The 16,325-nt window shown below is 42.1% G+C and overlaps 1 protein-coding gene across 10 annotated transcripts in view; it reads right to left on the bottom strand.

Annotated features, from left to right (window-relative positions):
- The window catches only part of mical2a (microtubule associated monooxygenase, calponin and LIM domain containing 2a), a 296,251-nt gene that overhangs the window by 158,420 nt on the left and 121,506 nt on the right, over positions 1-16,325 (bottom strand). For all 10 annotated transcript variants that reach the window (XM_060838999.1, XM_060839005.1, XM_060839007.1 and 7 more), the window contains exons 5-9: positions 13,386-13,487; positions 9,316-9,471; positions 7,779-7,879; positions 5,309-5,566; positions 3,617-3,732 (exon numbers count right to left, since the gene is read on the bottom strand). In XM_060838999.1, coding sequence (XP_060694982.1) covers positions 3,617-3,732; positions 5,309-5,566; positions 7,779-7,879; positions 9,316-9,471; positions 13,386-13,487 — 733 coding nt within the window. The remainder of the gene's footprint in view (positions 1-3,616; positions 3,733-5,308; positions 5,567-7,778; positions 7,880-9,315; positions 9,472-13,385; positions 13,488-16,325) is intronic.

Here is a 16,325-nt window from a genome sequence, read left to right as displayed (position 1 = left end):
CAGAAGTTTATAAAAACAAAGAGGGGTACAGATAGGGTTAATGATTGTTGTCTTTTCCCTAGGATGGGAAATTTTAAAACTGTGGGTACATTTTTAAGGTGAGAGGAAAAAGATTTTAAAAAGACATGAGAGACGATTTTTGTTTTCACAGAAGGTGGCTCCTGAGGAAGTGGTGGATGTACGTACAATTACAACATTTGAAAGACATTTGGATAAGTATATGAATAGGAAAGGTTTGGAGGGATATGGACTAGGTGTAGGCAATTGGGACTTGTTTAGTTTGGCATGGAATGGTTGGACCAAAGGGTCTGTTTCTATGCTGTATGACTCTATGAGATGTGTAAGGCAAGTTTTTTTTTTACACACAGAGTGGTCGGTGCCTGGAATGCACTGCCAGAGGTAGATAAGGTATCAATGGTTAAGAGGCATTTAGAAAGACACATAGACAGGTAGGAAATAAAGGGTTATGGACTATGTGCAAGCAGATGGGATCAGTTTAGAATGGCATCATGATCAGCACAGACTTGGGTGGGCGGAGGGCCTGTTCCTGTGCTGTACTGTTCAATATTCTAGCAACTGATTGGCATTGCATTAACAATGATCATGTCTCCTGAACTGCTAATTAACAGACCCAGTTGAAGATCCTGTGGTGTAGGGTAGAATCCCTACATCCAGGCCAGAAGGTCCAGTACACTGTCAGAGTTTGATGGCCATGGAGGTGTGTCGTAATATGTCTAAACAGGCTGATTGAAAAAAAAGCCCTAACTTTCTCCAGCCACCTTAACGGGTGTGTGTGCAAGTCCAACAACATCTTAGCAGGGCAGTTAAGGGCAAGATGTTCTCAGTATGTAGGTAGGTAACTGTGGAACAGTATAAACCACCAGCAAGTTCCAGAGATTCATAATCCAGGGAATATCACGTCATTCCCTTAACCAGTTGACTAATTTATGCATTAATGTCAGCGCATGTTGTTAATGCATTGTTATATTTAGAGCAAGAACTAATTGTATGAAAGAACTCTCCCCTTTCCCCTTCTCTTTCACCCCTTCATCTCTCCCTCGGCTTCTCTTTCTTTCCCATTCCCTCTCTGTTATGTTTGAGCTTGTTGTTGAGCATCAGTCCCTTGTTGTGAGGCCGTAGATCAGTTGGGAGATGCCAATAAAAACATTATGTAGACTTAACTTTTTGCTCGAGGCTTTGAAAATCTTCACAGATAATTGGAATGGGAGATGAATGGAGATAACAGTGGGTTTACTTCAAAATCTATCACAACTTCTGCTAAGAATAAAATTCTTGCCATATCTGGAATCTGACTAAAATCCGTCCAAATAATGTAGTCTGCAGATCACAAGCTCATTCCTGGCAACTGTCCAAAGAACACAATTGAGCTTACACAACAGTGTTTTCCTGTGTTCTGCCTGGTTGAGGGTCAGAGTCATATTGAACTCCCTCCTGGCCTGATGGTTCCACCCCACCCTAAAGAATCCTTGGGTACAGCTTCATTCCTTGTATTTTTAGCTCAGGGTTCACATCGGAAATTAGGACAACAAGGCGGTTTCATTGGGATACTACCAGCATTGATAGTAATCAAATACCATAATACTGTTATGAACTCGAGGAGGCCTCCCCACCCACTGACCCCCAGCCTTTTCCACCATTCGGGTAGATCCTGAGCTGTTCCTCAAATTCATCTAGCCACCACATCCCTCAATCTCCTTATCCAAAATAAATCTACTGATTTCGACATAGGTTCGGTGAGCTTAAAGGGCTCTTGGGGGAAAGAGATCTGATTTTTCTATCATTTTCTGGATGAAGACAAATTACTCCAGTTATAGCCCAGATTCTGTCTTTGAATAGAATGTTGTGGACTCAATTCACAGTCCAGTGACTCGAGTGCAAAATCTAGACCAATTATCCAGTGCAGCACTGTGGGAATGCTGCACAATACAGGTGCTGGCCACTGGGTGAGACATTAAATCTTAACACCATCTGCTCTCTCAGATGTACGTCAGGTGACATTATCTCAAAGCACAACAGGGGAATTATTCCCAATAATTTGACAAATATTTATCACTCAACCAGCACCACTACAGCAGATCACCTGGTCAATACAATTTTGCTAGCTATGGGATCTTGCTGTGAACAAATGGTTGCTGTTTTACCTTCATTAGGGCAATGGCTATTCTTCAAAACTAACATATTGTAAAGTATTTTAAGCTTCCGCAAGGTTGTGAAACATGCTGTACAAATGTGAGTCACTATTTTTCTTTTTCTAAGTACTCTTACGTGGAGGAAATAGACTCTGTTCTACAACATGCTACAGTATTATTTGAATGATGTGCCTCGCCTGTACTGAGCCCTTTGTTGGTCAGTTTAATTAGAATGGCTTAATAGCTCTGCTTGAAAATGGGGCTAAAGGCTGACATGAGAGAGTTAAGGTATTAATTTCAGTTACATTAAGCATTGTGAAATGAACTTGATATAATAATGCAGTGTCTATGATGTTCGAAATTCATGCCACACCTGAGAAAACTGTGAAGATGAATTCAGTAAAACATAATTTGTAACTGGATTCAGATTACACAAGAAAGCAAAATAACTGAACTTTCATAGATTACATAGAATCTGCAGCACAAAACGAGCCGTTCGGCCTAACAATTTAGGCCTCTTCCCCAACCTCTTCATCTCACTGTATCAGCACTATTATCTTCTATTCCTTTCTCCCTCACGTACTTACATCGCATCCCTTAAAAATCCAAATGATGCACAAATGGAAAAGAACCTGTTACCTTTCTATGGTCCCACTTCACATGGTTGACTCCTAATGCCCACCAAAATACTGGACCCTTCAATTCCTCCCAGAACACAACAACAACGGCAAAGAAAATCTTAAACAGGTCATTGTGAAAGAGCTCTGCTCCCTTCAGAAAACTGGCATGCCAAAACCCCAGGAATGAGTTCATGCCCACAGTCTGGATATTAAGAGTTTATCTAACTTCATCACTGTGACAGTACAGATTAGCAAAAGAAATTCCAGTCTATGTTTGGTGTTGGTTTGTAATAATTCTTCTTGGTTTGTTTTCCCAGTTGGCAATGCTTACAATAACACTGCAAAGCCCCATGCACTGATTATTATTCTAAACATTCCATTGTCACCTAGTAACCGTTCACTCTGTAATGGAGTCAGACCCCAAATAAACATCAAACTGCATGTTTTAACAGAAAGAGACCATTCAGCCCAATTTTTCCTCACAAACTTCAGCTCACCCTATAGAATATCCTATATTCCGTTCTCCCTCATGATATGTTCATTCAGTTTCCTCTTAAATGCAGCTTTCATTAACCCCAACCATCCCTTTGGCAGTTGAGTTTCACACACACTACACTTTCTGAATAAAGAGGTTTCTTCTAAATTCCCTCTGAAATTTATTCACGACTCTCCTAAATTTATAGTTCTCCACAAAAAACTGAAGTCCTCCATATTCAGAAAGGTCTCTTTCGGGTCATTCCCCAATTTTTTCCTTCCCCTCACATAGCTGCTGTATGAAAAAAATTGGATGTTTCCGCTCGAATCGGACAAACTACTTTGTAGACAGTACACACCCCTTTCTCTCACCTTTCTACCAAGATCTCCAGAGATGGTATGTTCTCCGCCCACCTCTTCACCATCCATGCTGTGTCTAAAGCTGCCAGGAATCCACGGGCACAACCAGTTCCCATTGGCCAGAATGGCTACAAATGATTCAAGAACACAGATAGGCATGTAAGTAGCAAGGTCCACATCCATTGGTGGCTGTCAAACACACAACACACAAGCAGGTAAAGCATTCTCTTTCAGTCAGAATGTCCATATGGCTTCTCATGGTCCATGGGAATGCAAAATCCACTAGCAACAAAGAGTGGACTCTGCTACTTACCAATCAGCATCAACAAACTTAAATGACGGACCAGTTAAGCATTGGAACTGCAATAACAAGCAGTGTCACTAATTGATTCATAATGTGACAGCTCTGGCTCAGTGGGTAACATCCTCACCCTCAAATCAGAAGGTTATGGTTTGAAGTGACTAGAGCACATAATCCAGGGCTGAAGGAATTGTTGTACATAATTGGCTACAAATCTTCTACAAAGCAGCAATGACCACACTTCAGAAAGGCTTAACTGGCTGGAAAAGGCTGTAGGTAGATTATGAGTTGTGAAAGAAGTTATATGCAAGACTTATTTTGCTTTTTTTGATTAAAGTAGTAATAAGCTGGCTTTTTTTTAGCCTGAATAGGTTTCTTATTTAGCATGGAATATCGTGACCAGATGTTCATTTTAAATCTATGTCTCCACCACAACTTTACAATTCATTCAAGTGAGGTGGAGATTGTTGGTCAGACCTAATTGTTCATTCCTCCTCAATCTCATTGTGTCTTCTTCTTGAAAAGGAATTGTTTCTTCTGCGAAGAACTTTACTTGGTCACTTCAGACCAAACCATTAGTCTGGGTCAGGAGTCATCTGCAGGTCAGCATAGGCAGAGCCAGGAGATTCTCTTTCCCTTACAGACATGAAAACGATAAATTCATCATCAACATTCTTGGTATCAACCTTCAAGTTACACCTGAATGGGCCAAGTTCAATTTAGCCTACTTTCCAGCTGAACTTATGATGCTTGGTTTGATAGCCCACCACTTTAAATACTATGTTACTGCACCCAGCATGTTTCCCTCACTTAGCAATGGACATAATTGGTCACTGGCGTCAGATGTTTGGCATGTTGCCTGTGGTGTGAATGCTGGCAAATAGCTTTGCTAGTCATTTCATCCACATGATCTAATATTCTTCAGGAATTCAGGGTAAATCTCTTGGACTGCTGTCACTTTGTTTGGCTTGGTTGGCATCGGGATGCTATTCATTTTGTCTTGTGCATATGGCCTTGAAGGGTTGGAGCACTGGGTGGGGCAATCTTGAGAGACTGCATTTAAAGAATGTCATGACCATCAGCTCATCTTCCCTGCTGGCTGTCCATATTTTTGACTTTATTTTCTTGTCAAAGGTTATTAAGATAAATGGAGTTGAGATACAGATCAGCCATTAGCTATTTGAAGGAGGTAATCAGTTCAGGCAACTGAATGTGACCTCCCATAGCTGTGCTCCATTAATTTTTATCTTGCTCTATAATCCCAGATATCGAGGGAACTACCCCCCATGGCGAACTTCCAACCCATGCACTCCTGATTTTGAAAGCCTGGTATTGCGAGTGTAGGCCCGTGAAAAGCATATCACCTCGTCAAGAAAGTAGAAAGCAGTTTACAAAGCACTTGCCTCTAACAGACTGTCTCCAACGAGAGCTACCAACAGCCGATACCCACATCTCTCTCGGATTAATGCAGCATTCTCCGAAGCATACATGCAGGTAAAGTCAAACATGGCCACATCGGGCTGGTCATTATGGTTCATTGCAAAGTCCAAAGCAGGGAGCTGGTAATTGGTGGCAAAGTCAGCCGCCTCTCTGGCGTAGGACAAGAGGGCCTCCTGGTTGACGTTCTCACTACACAGAAGCATTTCTGTATCTACGTAATCCTGCAGGAAGGACACATAAGAGTCAATGACATTAGAGAAGCTGTCCTCTCTTTAAAATTCAGAGAGACTTCTTCACCCAATGGGGGCGTGGTGGTGGTTGGGGGAGGTGTGGTTGACATCTGGAACTCGCAGATGACACCAAAATTGGAGGTGTAATGGACAGCGAAAAGGTGACCTCAGAATACAACAGGATCTTGATCAGATGGGCCAATGGGCTGAGAGGTGGCAGACGGAGTTCAATTTAGATCAATGCGAGGTGCTGCATTTTGGGAAAGCAAATCTTAGCAGGACTTATACACTTAATGATAAGGTCCTGGGAAGTGTTGCTGAACAAAGAGACCTTGGAGTGCAGGTTCATAGTTCCTTGAAAATAGAGTTGCAGGTAGATAGGATAGTGAAGAAGGCATTTGGTATGCTTTCCTTAATTGGTCAGAGTATTGAGTACAGGTATTGGGAGGTCATGTTGTGGCTGTACAAGACATTGGTTAGGTCACTTTTGGAATATTGCATGCAATTCTGGTCTCCTTACAATCGGAAGGATGGTGTGAAACTTGAAAGGGTTCAGAAAAGATTTACAAGGATGTTGTCAGGGTTGGAGGATCTGAGCTATGGGGAGAGGTTGAATAGGCTAGGGCTGTTTTCCCTGGAGCGTCGGAGGCTGAGGGGTGACATTATAGAGGTTTAAAAATCATGGATAGGATAAGTAGGCAAAGTCTTTTCCCTGGGGTCAGGAAGTCCAGAACTAGAGGGCATAGGTTTAGGGTGAGAGGGGAATGATATAAAAGAGACCTAAGGGGCAACTTTTTCACACAGAGGGTGGTACGTGTATGGAATGAGCTGCCAGAGAAAGTGGTGGAGGCAAGTACAAATCCAACATTTAAAAGGCATCTGGATGGGTATATGAATAGGAAGGGTTTGGAGGGATATGGGCCAAGTGCTGGCAGGTGGGACTACGTTGAATTGGGATATCTGGTCAGCATGGATGAGTTGGACCGAAGGGTCTGTTTCCATGCTGTACATCTCTAGGACTCTATCAAAGTGCTGTGGAAGGTAGAGTTACTTGAAAGCTTCAAAATAAACATTTATATTTGTTGGGGAAGAAATTAACGGTACAGAACCAAAATTTTGTAGATTGAGACAAGATACCCATCAGCTGGGATGGGACAGGAGGGGTGATGGTGGAGAGGACAGAGGAAGGAGAGCAGGATTAGAGGGAAATGAGAGGTGGGAGAGAGAGAGAGAAGGGGAGATGTGGGGAGGGGAAGATGTGGGGAGGTGGGAGAGAGAGACATAGAGAGGGAGAGGCAGAGGGAGGTGGGAGAGGGTGACATGGAGAAGGAGACACACGAGGAGGTGGGAGAGGGAGAGGGAGTCGTGGGGAGGGGGAGACACAGGGAGGTGCGAGAGGGAGACGTGGGGGTGGGGGAGACACAGGGAGGTGGGAGAGGGAAACGTGGGAAGGTGAGAGAAGGAGATGTGAGGAGGGGTAGATGCGGGGAGGTGGGAAAGGGAGAGGAAGACGTGGGGAGGGGGAGACGCGGGGAGTTAGGAGAGGGAGAGGGAGATGTTGGGAGGGAGAGACATTGATGGGGATGAGGGGGAGATGTATTGGGAGATAGTGGGGGAATGAGGTGCGGCCGGGGCAGTCAGAGAGGGGAGGCAGACAAGGAAAATGGAAACAAAAAGAAAGGAGCGAGAATAAGAAAGAATTCACATGTGCCCAGTAGCAAGGAAAAACGTGAAAGCAATATTGTGTGAAGCCTGTGCAAGAGGGACAGAAACATTGTGCAAGCCAATGAGAGTGCGAAGTAGCACTCCTATGTGATTGTAAATGGAAGTTTCACTGTGGGGCAGGATGAGGTGGGCTTTCTGAATACAGCTGATTTTGTGTTAATGCACTGGGATCAAGAAAGCTTTCCCTGAGCCTGTGTTTCCACTGTCAAGATTGGATCATGTTGTGAATTTGGCACAATTGTGGGATCAGAGTCAAAACGTGTGGTGCTGGAAAAGCACAGCAGGTCAGGCAACATCCGAGAAGCAGGAGAATCGAGATTTTGGGCATAAGCCCTTCATCAGGAATGGGGTCAGACAGGAGGATAAGTGACACCTTTGATAATTTTGCACTGTGAGCCCCAGTTAGTGCTGGAAAATAGGGTCACCATTACATTCTTCACACAGAACCCAACTTCCCCCAAGGGAGAGTTACACCTACATTGACAATCACTCCTTTGTCCAGCAAGCTCTGTTTTTTTGCTGTCATTACAAAGTAATGGGTATTATCCTTATAATAAACAATATTCTCCAGATCAATTCCTGAAAAAAAAGCAGAAAATTCAACATTAGAACTGTGTGGGACTTTTCAAAAGTCAAGACACTCTCAAGATCAATTTCACCACGAAAACCATTCACACAGAAACAGGGGGGGCGCCATTCAGCCCTTAGGCATGTTGCCACATTCAACTTGACTGACTCCTTATCTTAATTCCACTTACCTGGTTTAATTCCTTAACTCAAAATGATTCGATCCCTCAAATTTGTTTTGTTTGACAATAGTTGATCTGTCACCTTTGCTTAACAAAAATCTATTCATCCCAGATTTGAAATTAACAATTGAACTTGCATTAATTGCTAGTTGCAGGAGAGTTACAAACTTCAACTGCCTTTCATGTGCAGAAGTGTTACCTACTTCCCTTCCTGAAGGCTCCAATTCTAAGTAATTAGACAATGCCCCTTAATCCTGTTCTCCCCAGCTAGTGGGAAGAAATTGTTTGTGTGGCTCATGTGGAGTATAGGCACTAGGTAGGGGTCAAACAGCTTTTGTTGATGCTGTAGATCCTGAGCGGTTTTATTTAATTCATATTTAAATCCAAGTCTTTCTCCTTGTTGCAGTCTTTGAATGTGCCGGCTGTCTTGCGAGGATTATTTCTACAGACTAGGCTTCTACTGTTGGTGGTTAGAAGATTAAGAGATGGACTAATTGAAACATATAAGATCATTGGGGGGAGGGTGTTCGGGGCAGCGAGGGGTCTTGACAAGAGAGATGTGGAGAGGACGTTTCCTCTTACAGGGATATCTGGAACTTGGATTCACTCTTCAAAATTCAAGTGTTGGTCATTTACATTAGAAACTGGGCAATTTTGTTTATCGCAAAAAAGATTCAGGAACTTTAGAAGCAAGAACAAAAATTGCCAGAAAAGCTCAGCAGATCTGGCAGCATCTGTGCAGAGAAATCTGAGCCGTTCTGAAGAAGGGTCAATGGAACCGAATCATTAACTCTGATTTCTCTCCACTGATGCTGCTGGATATGCTGAGCTTTTCCAGCAATTTCTGTTTTTGTTTTGGATTGACAGCTTCTGCAGTTCTTTCGGCCTTTATTCAGATTCTTTGGAACCCTCTTCCAGAAAGGAGGCAGAGTCCTTGAATATTTTTAAGACAGCCATGATCATTTGAATGGGACAGTCGACTCAAGGGGCTGAACGGCCTATTCTTGCTCCTTGTTCATATGTTTGTATGCCTTCCACAGACCCCATCATTCTGCTGCAGGGATGAGAGGTGGATTTCGCTGTGTTAAAGACAGTGGAATTTGAAGCTGTTGACCAGTATAGAAAGTTAGACTGCTGTGGTTACCAGGAGAGTAGCACATCCAGAGAACTGAAACTTTCACCTTCACTCCACCCGAAGTATCATCTCATGTTTTTATCACAAGACTGTTTAGTTTGGAGTGCCTTGTGAGGTAGGTCAACACCCACCTGTTTCCTCCTTCAAATCCTGGAAGAATTTCTGATTGAAGATGAAAGCGACGCCGCTAATTTCCTCGACTTTTGCCTCGGCTGTTGTGTTTCGGTTGATGAAGTTGGCAGTGATGGCGATGGCCAGTTTCCCACGGAACTCTTTTCTTCTAAAGCCTGAAATATATTATCACAGCTGTTTCAACAGAAACAAGCCCTATCCCATAACTTTTACACATGCTTTTATTTTATTGCTCTCTTAAACACGTTTAATGTGTTAGGATAGGCTACTTTCATTAGTATTTGACACTATTTGTGACAGCAGATAATTCAAAATCAAATCTGGACAGCAGCTTGATTTGTTTCATTTTGACAAATCTGTAATTGTCCGTGTGACACTAGGAAGCAGAGCACTTCCTGTTCCTGGCACCTGGTGTTAGCATCTCCAGATGAGACTGCATTAAAGGTAGAGCTACAGGTTGCTCAGTGCTGTCTGAAACTCAATTTCAGATTTACTGCTAAGTTCCTGCTGCATAATTTGTTTGTGTGCATGTGTGAGTATGAGAGTTTGAAAACATGAGTGAGAGAAAAATCACAGAAAAAAAAACAATGAGAGAGAAAAAAATGTGGCAACTCATGACTAAGAGACAAATAGAAACCCAACTAGAGACAGTGAATGATGAAAAATACAAAAAGGATTGCACTTTGTTGCAAATTATTATCAGTCTGTGTCCTGGAACATTGAATCAATTGCAGCTTTCTTGTATTCAAACCTAGATCATTCTGTCCCCAATAGGCTTTGTTCTTACATGGAACACCTCATTGCTCTCTATAAGAATGACTGAACCTTCCAATCTCCACGCCATTTCAATGAACCACCTTATTACCACCCCAAATTTCTGTCATAGGTCTGTTACAGGGAAGCTCAACACAAGCTGGAGGAACAGCACCTCATATTCCATTCAGGCACTTCACTGCCTTCAGGCCACAACATTGAGTTCAACAACTTGCTGAACACCATCCTCCATTTTGATTATCATACCCCCTGCCTCTCCCAACCCCCGCATCTTGTTTGTGTCTTGTTTACTTTGCTCTCAGCAAAACAGAGCTACTTTCTCCATTCATGTCTATTGCTCACACCTATTTGATAGCTGAATCATTCCTTCACCGCCATTAGCACTCCCTTTGTCTTTTGCTGTGGACTTCCTTACCATCTGTTTCACAAGTTCCTTTCCGCCTTTGACAACAAAAAGACCATCTTTTCCAACTGTATTCAGTTCCAATATCTCTGGACATGAAATGCTAACTCTGTTTCCCTCTCCCTCTGCTGAGTTTCTCCAGCAGCTTCTGTTGCTCGTTCTATTGAATTCTGGCATTGCCAGTGTTTTGCTTTTATCCTTCATATTTGGGTCAGGAGTGGGTTTAAACATCAAGTCAGGGTTTGTCATTGGACTGGTTAGCTACAGAACTTGCTGAAACAGTGAGGGAACTGAACAGTCTACAGCACAGCCATGCCTGTGTTCATCCAACCTTGGCAGTCCTTCGAGATGAATCCTTGGTTGTCCTTCCATACCTAATCAACACATCTCCCAGACCCAAAATGGAACAAAACTGTTTAATTCTTTTCGTTTCAGTGCAAACTTCTTTTGCTTAAAGTTGACAAAACATTTCTTTTAAAGAGTTTATACTTGGCATCAAATTTATCATGAAATAAAGAATGAAAATGGGAAGGGAAATAAAACTTGACCTCTCTGGGTATCTCTTATAGATTCATTCAGCACAGAAACAGAACATTCGGTCCAACTCATCTGCACCAACCAGACATCCCAATCTGACCTAAACCTATTTGCCAGTATTTGACCTGGATTCCTCTAAGCCCTTCTTAATCATATACCCACTCAGTTAACTTTTAAATATTGTAATTGTTCTTTATGAAATTTATTTATTTCATTCTTGAAAGCTTCAGCTGACCACTCCTCACGTCGTAGGAGACGGTTCCAGATTTTTATTGACATTTCATTTGAAGAAGTGCTTCCTAATTTTACTCAAACTGCCAAACTCTAATGTTAAAGCAACAAATGCTCACAATTCTGGCAAATAGTTTGACCATCAGATGAACTTCCAACCTCATATGCTTTCCATCATCCTGCTCTATTTCTGTAGCATTGTCCAACTCCACCCCATCCTTATTCCATCCACAGCTGAAATTCTCATCTGTGCCTTTGTTACAGCTAGACGTGACTATTCCAGTACTTTCTTGGCTGATTTCCCATCTTCTATTTTCCATAAATTTGAATTCACCTAAAACACTCCTGCCTATGTCTTAACCCACACCAAATCCTATTCACACATTGCCCGTGTACTTGCTTACCTGCACTGGCTCTATTCCTTGTTTTTTTTTAATGCTTCCATGGCTTCCCTCAGTTCTATTTATGTAATCTCCTATAGCTACATCACCCTCCCCAACCTGTAAATGCCTGAGGCCTGAGCTCTGGAATTGCCTCCTCAGACCTTTCTGCTCACTTTTCTCCTTTAAGAGGCTCCTTCAACTTACTTTTTTGGCCAAGCCTCTGATGTAATGTCCCCTCATGTGATCCAGTGTCAAAATTGTTTGACAGCACAACTATGGAGTATCTTGGGACATTTTGTTATGATTCAATTCTAGATTTCCCAATGGAAATATTTTCTCTTACTACACTATCAAATCCTTCAGTCATTTTAAACAAAGGAAATTTGCTGTCAATAAGAAGTCTTCTTTATAATAGGGTGGACCCTATGGAACATCATCGTGCAAGGTTGCTTTTCAGGCTGGAGGTCCATGACTAGTGGTGCTCCTCAAGAATCTGTACCAAGACCTCTACTGTTTTGTAATTATATAAATGACTCAGATGAAAATGTAGATGGTTAGGTTAGTAAGTTTGCAGAAGTAACAAAGTCCAGTATTGAAGGTTGTCAAAGGATTCAGAGGGATATAGAGCAGTTGCAGATATGGATGGAGAAATGGCAGATGGAGTTTAATCCGGGTAAGTGTGAGGTGCACTTTGGGAGATGAAATGTTAAGGAAAAGTATACAGTTAATAGCAGGACCCTGAACAGCATTAATGTACAGAGGGATCTTGGGGGTCAAGCCCATAGCTCCCTGAACGTGGCCATGGAAGTCGATAGGGTGATAAAGAAGGTGTATGGTATAGTTGGCTTTATTGGTCACAGAACTGAGTGCAAGAGTCAGGATGTCATGTTGCAGCTTTAAAAGACTTTGGTTAGGCCACACTTAAGAGTCACCGATTCTGGTCACCACATTACAGGAAGGATGTGGAGGGTGCAGAAGAGGTTTACCAGGGTGCTGCCGAGATTAGAGGGTATGAGTTATAAGGAGAGGCTAGAAAAACTCGGGTTGTTTTTCTCTTGAGCGGTGGAGGCTGAGAGGAGACTCAATACAAGTCTATAAAGTTATGAGTTGCACAGACAGGGTTGGCAGTCAGAATCTTTTTCCCAGAGTTGGAATGTCTAAAACTAGAAGGCATTCATTTAAGGTGAGAGGAGGAAAATTAAAAGGAGATGTGAGAGGCAAGTTTTTTTATGCAGAGAGTGGTAGGAGTATGGAACATGCTGCCAGGGTGGTGGTAGAGGCAGATACGATAGGAGAGTTTAAGAGACTTTTAGATAAGCACACAAATATGAAAGAAATGGAGGGATTTAGACAAAGGGCAGGAAGAAGGAATTTGTTTAATTTGGCATCATGTTTGACACAACACCATGGGTGGAAGGGTCAGTTCCTGTGATGTAGAGTTTTGTGTTTTACATTAATTGCTGAATACAACACTGAGCATCAATTTTATTCCCCTCCTTCATTCCACTGATATTATTGGAAGGGACCAAGAGGGGGTATTTAAAAAGACAGAAAAAGGGAGACAGGAGGAGAGACCAGGCAAAAAAGAGAGAAAGAGACATAGAGATAGAGAAGGAAGGAGATAAGAAGAGAGAGATAGAGAAACAGATAGATAAACAGAAAGTGATCAGAAGAGAGATAAAGGGAAAGTGAGAATGAAGGGAATGGTGATAGTGAGTAATCTTTGTTAAAGATTTGTCACCTTGTAAACTGCTCCTTCGCCCATCTGCACCAATAATAACATCGAAGGTAAAGTCTGAGACGGGGTGATCATTGGGCCGCACCTCTGCTCGCCATCCTGGTCCTACATTCAAGTGTGGGATAATTAGTTAAATTGGAAAATGCAGTATTCCATTGTTATAGAACTAAACACTTTGATATGATTTGCAACGTTTAAATAGTCCCCGTCAACATTCAGTGGTCCTCTTCATTGTGTTGACACATTCAAAGGCTTGAAGATTAAAATATTCAATGGACGTTTAAAATATTTTTGCTAATATGACTAGTTGACAAAACAATAAAATAAAAAAAAATCTGGATGTACCAAAGTAATTTAGTTTTTTTAAGGAAAGAGCAACTCGGAGTCCCCAATGACAAAACGCTTGACTGGATTAGTCTTGTAAATACAGCAGCGACAAACAAAGGTGAGAGGCTGGAAATTCTCTGCTGAATAACATCTTCTGACTCCCCAGAGCCTGTCCACCCCCTACAAGGGACATGTCAGGAGTGTGATGGAACTCTGTTGATTTGACTGGATGAGCGCAGCTCTGATAACCCTCAAGAAGCTTTAAATCATCCAGGACATTTTTTAAAAACTGCATTCATGGAAATTCATATCATAACACACTGGCTTGAAATAATATCCCTTCATTGTTGCTGGGTCAGAATCCGAAGGTCCATCCCTAACAGCGCTGTGAATGGACCTATACCAGCTGGACTGAACAGTCCACCACCACCTTCTCAAGTGCAAATAGTCAGGTGCAATAAAATCTGTTCTTGTTACATCCCATAAATATATAAAATTGCTATTAATGTAGATTCTCAGTATACTTACAAGAGAAAGAGATTAGACCCTAGCAGACATTTTCTCAAATCCTTCATATTGATCCATAAATGTAATAATTAACTCTATAATAATGCTATGTTACTGGACTATTCATGCAGAAAACTTGAGTTTAAACACCATCTTGCATTTTGAGAATTCGGTTGATAAAATCTTGAATAACAAACTGGCTATTACTAAAAGTGACTATGAGCTGTGGATCATTGTAAAACATGAACTAGTTCGTTCGAGTCTGTTTAGGGAAACAGGTGCTGTCCTTACCCAGTCTGTATCTAAAGTGGTTCCAGTGCTATGTTAAAAGGAATAATGCTTAACTGCCCCTTCTGAAGTGATCGAACAACATACTCAGCAACATCAAATCTGCAGTCAGCAGTTAAAGAAGGCAGCTCCCTTCAGCTCTCAGGTCATCGGGCAGAGTGCAATAAACATCACCTTCGCTTGCAACAGGTACGTTCAGGGAATTATGCTTTTAAAATTGACAAAATTCACTGTGTGGTCTCTAATTAACATTTTTCACAGCAAATGGAGAAATCTAGAATTTTCTCCTTTGGTGAACAGTTAAGTGAACAGTTAAATGAACAGTTAAGTGAACAGTTAAATCTTTCCTCCTTTCTAATGCAGTCCACATTCTAATGCAAACTGAGTTAAGGAGGTGTAAGAGGTTAACTAATCAACAAAGCAGTGTTTATATTCATTACTTTGTTTAAATTATGTGGAATGGACTCCTGGGCAGTTATTGCACTGATGATTTGTGGACACAGTGTCAGACTTGACTTGAAGTGTGCGCTAGAAACTGACAAACTTGAAGTGGCCACTCAGAACATCAAGGCAGTTTGGATGGGCTGTTAGCTGACATTCTTGGAGTGCCAGAAATACTTTCCAGGCGGTGACTATTATTATCTTTGAGAAAGTTATAATCAGGGCACAGTCGACCACTTTGGATTGAGCAGGAGACAAGCCCGGCTCCTATTTGCACACTTGCGATGCACTATACTTATCCAGTCGGAGATGAATATACTGAAAAAATTGAGACATGCAGTGCGGGTGAATTTCCTGCAATTCCCACTGTCACACAATGCATTTTCTGAAACAGTTACTGTGGAACGAGTACTAAACTCAGCAAAGCTCTTTGGGCAGCATCTCAAAATGCCTCAAGGAGAGAGGTAAGAGAACACCACTTCCACTCAATCACAAGTGTGACCCATAATTGGAACTAGGTCACTGTTCCTTCACTGCTCCTGGGCTAATATTCCTGGAACTGCCTTCTTAGTAGCATTCTAGATGTACCAACACCATGGGGACTGCAGCAGTTCGACAAATCGGCTCACCTTTGGAACTAGGGATGTATAACAGCATTCACATCCTAAGAATCTTTTTCTAAAAGTACTAGATTTCAAATATGTAAAAGAATTTGAACTTAAGCAGCCCATTCCCTTAACACACTGTTGATTTTCTAAGTGTTTAATTGGGAGAGAGAGAGATGACACTGTGGTTGTCATGTCACTGGACAAGTAATCCAGAGGCCTGGATTCATGCTTCAGAAATTCAAAATAAAGTACTGCAACTGCTGGAAATCTGAAATAAAAACACAGAGTGTTGGCAAAACTCAACAGGTCTGTCAGCAATTGTGGAGAAAGAAACCGAGTTAATGCTTCAAGTTCAGTATGAATCAGCTCCTTCTTCAGAAGAAGCAACTTCCATGTTTCTGGCCTGGGTGGTGGAGAGATTTTCCAAATTAACCTGCCGAAAGGTGTTACGACACAGCTCTGGAGAAGGTGAGACTTGAACTCAGATCTCCTGGTTCAGAGGTAGGGACTATACCACAGGAGCCTGTTGCAGCAGTGATGGGAAAAGGCCCTTAACTGCTCATTTTATTGAACACTTAGAGGCCTTATTTGGCAGTGAGTCAGGGGGCCCAACCTTCCCACCCAGAATTTAATTTCTGACGGAGCAGGAACAGAGTAGCACCTCCCCACCTCATTGCCTGTCCTTCCTGCCATTCTTCCCATTATTTCTTTGGATGGGAAAATCCTGGAGTGAGATACTTAGGAACATCTGTGTGCGACAGACGAGGGCAAC

Source organism: Hemiscyllium ocellatum, chromosome 18 (genome assembly GCF_020745735.1).
Source record: "Hemiscyllium ocellatum isolate sHemOce1 chromosome 18, sHemOce1.pat.X.cur, whole genome shotgun sequence".
In the NCBI taxonomy this organism is placed as follows: domain Eukaryota; kingdom Metazoa; phylum Chordata; class Chondrichthyes; order Orectolobiformes; family Hemiscylliidae; genus Hemiscyllium; species Hemiscyllium ocellatum.
The sequence above is the reverse complement of the archived record's forward strand: the minus strand, read 5'-3'. Positions and strand labels throughout refer to the sequence as shown.